At 44.2% G+C, this 11,274-nt stretch overlaps 1 protein-coding gene across 1 annotated transcript; it reads left to right on the top strand.

Moving 5' to 3' along the window:
- Positions 1 to 322: 322 nt before the first annotated feature.
- EEF1AKMT3 (EEF1A lysine methyltransferase 3) lies at positions 323 to 5,101 on the top strand. The gene is made up of 3 exons (XM_056864752.1): positions 323 to 505; positions 2,017 to 2,128; positions 4,630 to 5,101. The coding sequence occupies exons 1-3, from the start codon at positions 323 to 325 to the stop codon at positions 5,019 to 5,021; spliced, it is 687 nt and encodes a 228-aa protein (XP_056720730.1). The 3' UTR covers positions 5,022 to 5,101.
- Positions 5,102 to 11,274: the final 6,173 nt, after the last annotated feature.

The following is an 11,274-nucleotide window of genomic DNA, read 5'->3' as shown; positions in this document are numbered from 1 at the left end:
ATGGACCAAGGGTCTGTTTCAGTATAAGGCAGCTTCGTGCGTTCAACTACAAGCCAGCAGGATGAACCTCCTCCCACGTGCCGCGCAGGTGAACCAGGCAAAGCTGCTGCTTCCTTAACCCCAGCTCTCTAATGGCAGTTGCGGCCTTATCGCCCAGGGAAACCGGCAAGGAAATGCTCCCCCGCCGCCGTTCCCAAGGCAACCGAGGCATCCAATGGTTCTAAGAGGCTGCGGCTCCGACAGCCAATCGCAGTGGGGGGGGGGGATGAGCAACGGTCCCCGCCCCTGCAGGAATCCCAGGTGATGTTGTCTTTCCGGCAAGATGGCGGCCCCCAGAGCGGCCAGCGACGGGGAAGTGGGGCTGGAGTCGGTGTTCCCGCAGGAACTGGGGTTGTTCGCGGATGCTTTCCCGGCTGAGACCCGTTACCGGCTCTGTGGACACGAGCTGAGCATTGCTCAGCACCATGGGAGCCGGCTGGGAGTGGCTGCGCCGGTCTGGGAGGCGGTGAGCCATGGGGGTGGTGCCTTTTTTGGCATACGGCTGGAATGGCGGAGAAATCGCAGTTTGCGAAGGGACTGTGTCTGAAAAGGCTGTAGTTTGCATGCCCTGGGATCATCAGGCACTCACATATCTTCACATTATTATTATGTTCATTCTCCAAGGAGTTCAGGGTAATGTATATGATCCCCCTCTCCTATTTTTTATTCACGCCAGCCCTTTGAGGTAGGTTTGGCTGAGCGAGGGGGGGACTTAATGGCAGGCATGGAGTTGAACCCAGGCTCTCCTAAGTCAACTGTGACACCACCTTGATTCTCATTGACTTAATTAAGCTATTGCCATAGGTAGGACGACAAGAGTCACTGGAAAAGACCGTCATGATAGGAAAAGTTGAGGGCAGCAGGAAAAGGAAGACCCAACAAGAGATGGATTGACTCAATAAAGGAAGCCACAGCCTTCAATTTGCAAGATCTGAGCAAGGCTGTCAAAGATAGGACATTTTGGAGGACTTTCATTCATAGGGTCGCCATGAGTCGTAAGCGACTTGACGGCACTTAACACACACACACATGGGTAGGATGGGGAGACAATTGTTTGTTTATATGCTTCCTCTCTAGAGAGTTGCTTGAGGCAGCTCATGGGTCCTGATTTCAAGATAATATACTTCTGGGACTGCTGTAGCAGTACTTCAAATCTTAAGTGTAAAGCAGGAAATAAAGGTGGGGTGGGTGTATGCTTTGGGATGCAAAGGAAAACCCAAATAGTTGAATGGAGGTGAACAGGATCACTTGGGTAGTGATAGGTGGTAGTGCTTGAAATGGGAATGAGGCAAGGGGGGAATAAATAGGAGGAGAGAACTTGGGGTAGAGGCGTTAATGTACTGGTGTACTTATTAAAATATACTTTGGTTGACCTGGATTCACATACACACACAACGCCATGAAGCTTGCTTTGTGACTTTGGACTAATTATTCTCTCTCAGCCTGACCAACTTTGCAGAGGAGTTGTTAGGGTAAAATGGAGAAGGGGAGACATGGATATTGCTTCGAGTTACTTGAAAGAAGGCTGTTTTGAGAAAGAGAGTGAAAAGTAAGTAATGGAGTAAATTAGGCAGATTGTGGCAAACATGGCTAAAAATAGCATTCTTACTTGTGTTGATGTCTGGAAAAGGTAAAGATGTGTTGATGTTAAAATCAGGCAGATATATCTGTGGCATTGCTGTTTCTCAATGTAGATTGCTCTTTCTCTACAGAGTTAGTTTTTCCTTCCTTGCTACAGCCCTTCTGATTTAGTCCAGGCATCCACACTGTGAAATCAGTTGACATAATTTACTTCCAAGGAATTTGCGCAATCTTTCATCGCAGGTAATTAAAGAACAGCCAGATTGGTGAAGGTGATGCTGTTGTACTCTGAAACATGAAGGATTCTGTTATCCCTGTACATTTGCTGATATTGAATATATTGTTTGAATTGTCTCATTAATTCTAATGAGCCTTTCTCTCTTATGTCTGGCTAAGGCTCTAGCCCTCTGTGACTATTTTGAAGAGCATAAGCTGAACTTCTGGGGCAAGAAGGTTTTAGAACTGGGCGCTGGGACTGGCATTGTGGGCATCCTTGTTTCCCTTCTTGGTATGTAGAGTTGCTTACCCAAAAAGCAATAATGTTTGTGAAAATTTCCGATTATGGAGTTTCCCAACAGCATCCACCAATCATGCCTTGCTTTCCTTATAAAAACAGTCTTGTTTCAGCAATGCTGAGATCTTGCATATTCAGAACAACAGATACATGTTAAAGTGGTGCGCAAGGTTCTACGATGTGTAGATGGTAGATAATGTGCAGTGACACATGAGCTAGATTGGTCTTAGGGTTGCCAACCGGCCTGGCGAACAATGCCATCCCCTTTTAATTGAGGCTTAATGTGTGGAAACGGGCGGTTGAAGCTTTTCATGGCATGAAGGTAAATCGCATCACTTAGTAAATAATAGCCTGTTGAGCCACTATTAAAAGGGCAGGACATTTTTTTGCCAGGCCTGTTGGCAAGCCTGAGTGGTCAAGTGTTTAGGGCAGGGATCAACAACGTGGTGCCCATGGACCCCATGGTACCCACTGACACCTTTCCTGGCGCCTGCCAATTTTTTTAAAAAAGTGGACAGGACAAGGCGGGGCTTTTATCCAACAAGGCTTCTGATTGGTTGTTGGAGATTTGATTGGCTGTGCAAATTTTTAAATACATAGTTTTGGCATCAGCTGCCAATCGCAGCACAAGGATTTTCACTGCCTATCTGAAAATAAGCTGTGGCAGTCATTGTGTGCCTGGTTCCACCTCCTGTGGCAGCCATGTTGTAGCTTTTGCCTACCCCACTGTGTCAGAATTCCAAAGGTGCCCACAGGCTCAAAAAAAAGCTGGAGACCCCTGATTTAGGAGACAGAGCTATAAAACAGGAAGACGCATGTTCAGATCTCACCTCTGCCTTATATTCACTAAATGGCCTTAGGCAAGCTGCTTCCTTAACCTCAGCTCCACATTTGCAATATAGGGCTCTTACTGGCCTACCTTACAAGGTTGTTGTAAAGGTAATGTGCATAAGAGTACTTTGAGCATTTAGAAGTATTATAGAAATGCTAAATTATTATAATGCTTGGCACCATTCTTGGGGAAAATCCTAGGCAGATAGTTATTGAAGACTAAAATTTGATGCTGACACCTGAATTTCCAGACAGTTTGAGTAGAATCTGATGCCTGAGGCAAAATACTGCATTCCTTGGAGTACCAGGTTGGTTGGGGTTTCTCTGCTTTTATAGAAAGTAAATTTCTGTGCTCTTGTGGACTTGGCGTTGCAGGAGTCACGAGACAAAGAAAGCCAGGCGCACCTCTGCCCCATTAAAATCACTGGGATTTAAGTACAATGTTAAAAATTAAAGTCCCATTCCATTTCCATTTATTGTTATGGCCATTGACCAGCATATTAAATTTCCATTTACTTCAGTGGAAAAAAGGAGTGCCTAACTTTGAGACTGTACAAGTTGAAGCCGTAACCCTCTTATGTCACTGTATGGTCTCATGTATTTTTGTTTTACTTATTTATTGTAAGCTTGAATATTTTTTGTTTATTGCTTTGACGTTTTTTAGGAAAAGCAGTATTTAATTAGCAATAACATGTTTTGCATAACCATAGGTTTAAGTATTCAGATGAAAGGGTACGCAACCATGGTTTGAAGTGGATTTGTAGGCCATGGTTAAGCGCTACATCTGCAATGAGCAAACAATGATTGGCTGTTTCTTTGCTTCTCTGCTTGCAAGGTGACAAGTAGGTCTTCTCCCTGAACATGATCTTTGGGGGCAGGCCTGGGCAAGCTAACATAACATTTCACTGTGCATTTGGGATCCTTACCTGGTTTGGCTAACTGTGGTTAAGCATTGTCTGCACTGGGTCACTGTTTGCAAAGGCTGTTGTGATTGGAGGTTGGAATTTATGCCCCTTAGGTATTTTTCCCCTTGGCCTTCAGGCACATTCCTAACCTGATCATGTACGCCCTTGTCTAACTTTGAAGAAATTTCCAACTCTGTAAGAACTCAATAACTGCTTCCTAACAAAGCATTATAAAATGTCCGTGCTAATGTATAACACATTGGTATGTTTACTGTAGGGTATGGAATGGATCTGGGGGCATTAAAGTGTAGAGGGGGCATTAAAGTGTAGAGCATACATCTCTTTTGCTATTTATTTACTGCAGTCATGTATTGTCTTTCTGCCGTGGTATATGAGGTGGCTTGCAATTGAAAATGCTCAAAGAAATAAGGTGTAAAAAAAATAATACAGACAATAAGATCCTAATGGGCTGCTGGTTTGGGCTGCTTCTTATAGTTCCCAGAGCATTAAGCAGCCCAGGAGAAAATTGTTAACAAAAATCATAGCAGCTGTGATTTTTGTTAACCTTCATTAGTATAACACAAGTCTTTCTTTGCATAACCTTGGTACATCATGGCTCAGGAGAAAATTGTAGCTGGTCAAAAGAACATTTCATAAAGTCAGAGGCCCAGAATATCTAATAAAATGTGGTTGCTCATGGGTAATGCGTATGCGAGAATAGAGTTCAGCAGCTGAATCTCTGGTTTCTCTCTTCTCCAGGAGGAGATGTGACCATCACCGATCTTCCCGTGGCCTTGAAGCAGATAGAGGAGAATGTCCACCGAAATTTGCCTGTGGAGTGCCTGGCTCGAACGAAAGTGTGTGCGCTCTCATGGGGCCTGGACCATTTGGAGTTTCCCAGTAACTTTGACTTCATTTTGGGTGCGGATATTGTCTACCTCAAGGACACTTACCCTTCGCTGATCAGGACTCTGCAGCACCTGTGTGGTCCTCGGTCTACTATCTACCTGTCTTCCAAAATGCGTCAGGAGCATAGCACGGTGTTGTTCTTTGAGACGCTGCTCCCCATGCACTTCACCTCAAAGCTGGCCTTTAGGGATGAGAATGAGAATATTAACATTTACAAAGTGACCCAGAAGAGTAACATCTGACAACAAGTATGTCACTTGGGGAACAATGATAACAGCCCTTTTATTTAGGGCTGTTAATCCACAAAGCTGTAGGTGGCTGAATTCTTAGCCCATGCCCTTTCTCTTTCATGTGGTGAAAACATTCCTAATAGCTTCATTTGAATATTGCAGAACTACAAATCTGCGGGTTCCTTAAGAGATTTCAGGTCCCAGAGAAGCTCACAGATCTGCATTTTCGCTGTGTTCCCTGGACACAATAGGTGATTTCCATTCCAGCCATCTTGATTCTCCCTTGGCCATGCTTTCAATTTTCGGGTCAAGGTGGAGTAATTCTGTGGTTATACAGTTCTGCCTACTAGGGAGTAATTTTCCTGTGTGGGATTTGGCTGGCAAGAATTGCTCATCTTTTTTCTCCTGTGGAAATGTCTTGTAAGAGGAAGGCAGAAAACTCCAGGGGCTGCTTCTACATGGAGATGATTCTCCATGTTGACACTGTTGCAGATACAAAGTCATTTGCAGTAGCAATGGAACAGCTGCACAGCAGTCCATTGCCACAATGTACTAGTTTCCAGCTTTCATTTTTTTAAAAGTCTGTAGCCCTTATTGTTGTGGAGTTATAAGATGAAAGTTACAGCCGATACCTTTCTCCTTATAACTCTGTAATGAAAAGGCTAGATTTTTTAAAACAAAAATTAAAGCTGGGCAGTGTTTCAATAGATTGTTACTGTGGTTTAACAACTTCTGATTTTTGTGGGAGTGGTGGCCACAGGGGATGAGTCCCACTTTAGGTTGCAATTCCCCCCAAAAGCAGACATTTGAATCCGAATGATGTGAAAAGGTGCTTTGATTTCCCCAAAAAAAGTTCATACAAAACCAGGTTTGGAAAGATTGCAAAGGTGGTGGGATGAGGTGGCCTTGTGTAGATGCTCCCCAAAAATGTGGTGCTGTAAGGAAGCCATGGTGGAACAAAGTATGCATGTGGAAACCATCCAGGCAGGTGGAGCAGATTCTTAACATCCTTGGGCGCGTTCACACATGCCAAATAATGCACTTTGAATCCACTTTCAGTACACTTTAATGATCGTTTGCAAGTGGATTTTGCCAGTTCACACAGTAAAATCCAGCTTCAAAGTACATTATTCGGCATGTGTGAAAGTGCCCACTTGTAAGGGGAGAGGTTGATTGCTATTTAATCTTCCAATGTTTGGAAGCGTACATCATGCTTATCCAGGAGAACAGACTTTAGCACTTGTTCCCAGTTCTATATTGTATACAGATGAAAAATCAAAGTTATCTTATACTGGTCCTTCTTTATTTAAAAAAAAAATTCAGTTAGACTGAAGCAGCTGAACTGAAGCAATGCCCAAGTGCATGAAGACACCAATGATGCCTTATTTGCCATTTTAGAGATACTTTTTAAATAAGGATTTTGTATTTTCATTAAAATGTTTCTGCAAGGAAAATGTCTTTTTTAAGGAGTACTTAAGACTAATTTGTACACGCCTATGAATTATGTTTCTTCATTTTCACAAATACTGCGCTGTCTTTAACTTCTAAAGAGCCAGGCTTCTGTTTAATGCGTACCATATCATCAGTGGTTGAAATTTCATTTGGGATGTTTTCCACATTTTAGTGTGACTGCTATTCTGGTTTCTCCTCTCGTTACTGTATTGCAACTCCAGATAATATCTAAGGATTTTTGAGAATTTAAAAATCACTGTCAGCTGACGAAAGGTCTCTGTATCGTACAGGATAAAATTAACTTTTTGTACAGAATGAAAACTAACACTTTTAATAAAGGGTCGTCTGATGCCATTTTGCTGCTGCTGAGGCTACACAGTAGTCAAAGAGTGTTTCCCCACCCCAAAGACCTTAGCACATAAGTAGCCCTGAAGGTTGGTGAGTGTCGTCTTGCATTCCTATGGAAAGGAATGCAGCTGCAGAAGCATGGCTTACTTAAGACAATCAAGTTAGTTCCTGGTTAAGCCTTTGTTTGAAGCCTTTTCAGCTTGTGGCTTAATCACTTCAACATCAGCTCTAACTGAGGCTGTTACCGCACTAGGTATTCCCAGCTATGTATCAAGAGTTTGGAAAAGTTTTAAAAAATACTGTTCGCACTTTTTTGGCCCCTTTAGCTGTGATGATGTCTACCAACCATTTTTTAGCCGTGGCATCCAAAACCCCTTTTAAAGCGATGTTTTTTATAGCATTTTCAAACTCTTAATACATTGCTGGGAATACCTAGTGCGGTAACAGCCAGAGTTATACTTGTCAAGAAAGGCTGAACGCTACCACTGAAATCCAATAGCTGTGCTGGAAGGGTAAAAGCAGATGTATAACCTTGCTTTCTTTCCATCACTCTGGTCATGCTGACCTTAAAGAACTGCAGGAGGTGAATGCACATGGATCAGGGCACTTGTGGAATGAGAATCACTTTTAACATTCTCATTCTCTAAAAAGCATTCTTAATCATTATAGCTCTTTGTCTACTTTAAAAAAGGTAAAGGCAGCACCAGGTTATTACTGACCCATGGGGTGATGTCAGATCATGATGTTTTCTAGGCAGATGACATTTATGGGGTGGTTTGCCATTGCCACCCCCAGTCTCCTACACTTGCCCCCCAGCAAGCTGGGTACTCATTTTACCAACCTTGGAAGGATGGAAGGCTGAGTCAACCTTGAGCCGGCTACCTGAAACCCATTTCTGTTGGGATCGAACTCAGGTCATGAGCAGAGCTTGGACTGCAGTATTGCAACTTACCACTCTGCACCACGGGGCTCCTCAACATCTACTTTAATGTACTGTAGATTGCTTTGCACCTGGCTCACTCAGTCATGAACAACTCTGCCTTAAGAAGGAACTGGTGTGTTGTCTACATAAGAGATGGTGAACTGTTAAACATAAGAAAAGCCCTGCTGGATCAGACCAAGGCCCATCAGGTCCAGCAGTCTGTTCACACAGTGGCCAACCAGCTGCCTCTAGGAAGCCCCCCAAAAAGATGACTGCAGCAGCACCCTGCCTGTGTTCCACAGCACCTAATATAATGAGCCTGTTCCCCTGATCCTGGAGAGAATAGGTATGCATCATGACTAGTATCCATTTTAACTAGTAGCCATAAATACCCTTTTCCTCCATGAACATGTCCACTCCCCTCTTAAAGCTTTCCAAGTTGGAAGCCATCACCACATCCTGGGGCAGGGAGTTCCACAATTTAACTATGTGTTGTGTGAAAAAATATTTCCTTTTATCTGTTTTGAATCTCTCACCCACCCACCCCCAGTTTCAGCAGATGAACTGTTGGCAGTGACAACTTGTAAATGACGTCTTGAAGCCTCCTGCAGTTTTCTTCTTTCCCCGTCTTCCACCACCACTGGGCCCCTCCAAATTCTAATCTAGGTATATGTTCAGGATGCGAACAGCAGAACTTCCATACTTTAACATTGCAGCTCCTGTAGATTTTATAAAAGAATATCTATGCAAAGTGTAAACAAGCATTTCTTTGTAATGCTGTAGTAGAAAAGAGCAAGAGTCCAGACTAACAGAAGTCTTTAAGGTGCTACTGGACTCTTGCTCCTTTCTACTGCAGACAGACTAACGCGGCTACACTGTGAATTATCTTGGTAATGCTGTGGCAGAGCATGTACTTCATAACGGAGATGTGGTGACTTTTGTTGTGATCCAAAATTGTCTATAGAGTCCAATGAAAGACAATTGAGAGGAGGTTGGATGAATTACAGCTGGTTTATTTGGCCAAAGAACAGAACTGGATGCCCAGACTCCCGGTAAAACACATGCAGGAGACTGGCACACACCCCCAGAGGCAAGCCGTTAGCTTTATAGACTTTAGGCAACTACGTATAACATTAAAGGTTACTTTACAAACATGTGAGAGTCCATTCTTCATTGCCTGAACATTAACCATACATATTTTAGCAGTCAGCGGTTCCCAAGCAATAGCGCATATATCCTGTCAGTTTCACTAGCCAGTTACAGACTTTCCTTCAGATAAGATTCATTTGCAAACAGGAAAGGAGGGAGGGAGAACTCCAGCCCGGGAGAAGGGCATCTGATCGGAGGTGCCTGCATGAGTGTGTGTGTGTATGCTTGCGTGCTTGGTGCTACTGTTGCAATGTGGAAAGGGGAGAGTGGGCTGTGTGTGCACTAGGATCTTCGTGCAAGAAAGGAAGGGGGCGAGGGGGAAGCGGCTTGCTTTGCGTGTTAGCTTTTGCGTGCATCTGAACGGTGCAGGTATGATTTCTCAGGCACAACACTTTTAAGGGTGGTGGTGGTGGTTTCTGCGGCAAAATATACTGTTTGGAGAATGGAAAATCCAGCAAGCTGGCCATTCCAGGTGAAACTGAAATTGCAGGTGTTTGCATCATTAGGAGTTTTGACTCTTGGAAACCTAAAACACTGGTCAGCACTGAGCAGTCTAAAAGGCTGCCCAGAAAAAAAGAAAAGAAAAAAGGAAGGCTGAAATACAAAGTGGGACTCCTGCAAGTTTTGAGAGCACTGTAGTTTTTTAGATCTATGGTCTGTGTGCATGTACATGGTTGATCCAGTAATGAAAAATCTGTGGAAAAGGTAGGCTTGAATTGATACACAATGCAGGCTTTAACAGAACTGTACATCATGTCCCGAGGCATTCTCCCTTCCCAAAACGCATTTTATAATATTTTGTTTGCATCTCCAGCCTGAAAAAGAGTTCTGGTCAACTAGACAGCTCGGTACAATGTCATCTTCTTGTTGGGCTGGTCCTAATAAAAGGTACGGTGTTGGTGGCTCTCTTTGAGTTTCCTACGTAACAGGAGGGAAGGGTAGCCGTGTTAGTCTGTCTGCAGTAGTAGAAAAGAGCAAGAGTCCAGTAGCACCTTAAAGACTAACAAAAATATTTTCTGGCGGGGTATGAGCTTTCGTGAGCCACAGCTCACTCCTTCAGATACAAATATTTTCTGGCAGGGTATGAGCTTTCGTGAGCCACAGCTCACTTCTTCAGATACATGTATCTGAAGAAGTGAGCTGTGGCTCACGAAAGCTCATACCCTGCCAGAAAATATTTTTGTTAGTCTTTAAGGTGCTACTGGACTCTTGCTCTTTTCTACTAGGAGGGAAGGGGTTAAGCTAGTCTCAATAAAACGCTGTACGTGGGTGGGTATCTATTTTGTTTCTCTTCGTTTACTTATAAAAATAATAGGACAGTGAAGGTTTTATTCGTACCTGCGTTCGGCCCACCGAGACCCACTGCACGTTCATTTCAGAAACAAAGATGATGCACTTTCACGCCTAACTATGGGCGAAAACGCACAGGAGGTTTTGCCTTGGATTTGCCGCTCTCTAAATGCACATTTCCCCCAGCCAAATTCTCAAAACTCAAAAACAAGCCCCCATGCAGAGTTTTGAGAATTCAGATGGGGAAACGTTGCATCTAGAGAGCGGCAAAACCTCCCATGCGTTTTCGCCCTATATGATTTTTAAAAAGCTTTAAAGCGGGCTTTGAACACTAATGCCAATGCAGTCCCGTATTTGAAAGGAAAAAAAGCTATGCAAATACAGTCCCTGGTGGGGCGCGGCAGAGCCTTATGACAACCCTGCAGTGTAGTCCGTTATTATAGAACACGTCGGAGATGGGACCGAGGCACAATGGGGAAGGTTGCGACAACTTTGCCATGTAGGCCATTGTTCTTAGCCTCTATTGGGGGGAGGGGGGATTGAGAGTGTGTGCGGCTAACCACAACGTTGCAGTGTGGTCCATCAGCAAGGCTCGGTGGCCCAGTGGTAGAGCATCTGCTAGGCAGACAGAAAGTCCCAGCATCTCCCGTTATGAAAGATCAGGGCAGTGGGTGATGTGAAAGACCCCTGCCCAAGAGCTGCTGCCACTCAAGCTAGACAAACACTGACTTTGATGGACTGTCATTCCACTCTGGGACCTTTCACTCCAGTCCGAGAACACTTCTACAATTCCCAGGGGCCCTCATTCCCCTCTGGGACCTGTCATCCGGTCCGAGAACATTTCTCCTACTCCCACTGCACATCATTCCTCTCTGGGAGCTGTCATTCCAGTCTCAAAACACTTCTGCTACTCCCGGGGCCGTCATTCCAGTCTCAGAGAAGTCTCTCTAGCCCCAGAGACCTTCATTTAAAATCCACCCCACGTTTTCATTGCAGCTTTATTTGTGCTGTAATGCATTTCGACGGACCCCATACAAGTCAATCGCCATTCCCAGCTCCCATTATATTCAATGGGCCTTCAAGTTTCTCCCATTGCTCCCGATG

Source organism: Euleptes europaea, chromosome 1 (genome assembly GCF_029931775.1).
Source record: "Euleptes europaea isolate rEulEur1 chromosome 1, rEulEur1.hap1, whole genome shotgun sequence".
In the NCBI taxonomy this organism is placed as follows: domain Eukaryota; kingdom Metazoa; phylum Chordata; class Lepidosauria; order Squamata; family Sphaerodactylidae; genus Euleptes; species Euleptes europaea.
Note: the sequence above shows the minus strand (reverse complement) of the source record. Positions and strands in the feature narration are given on the sequence as shown.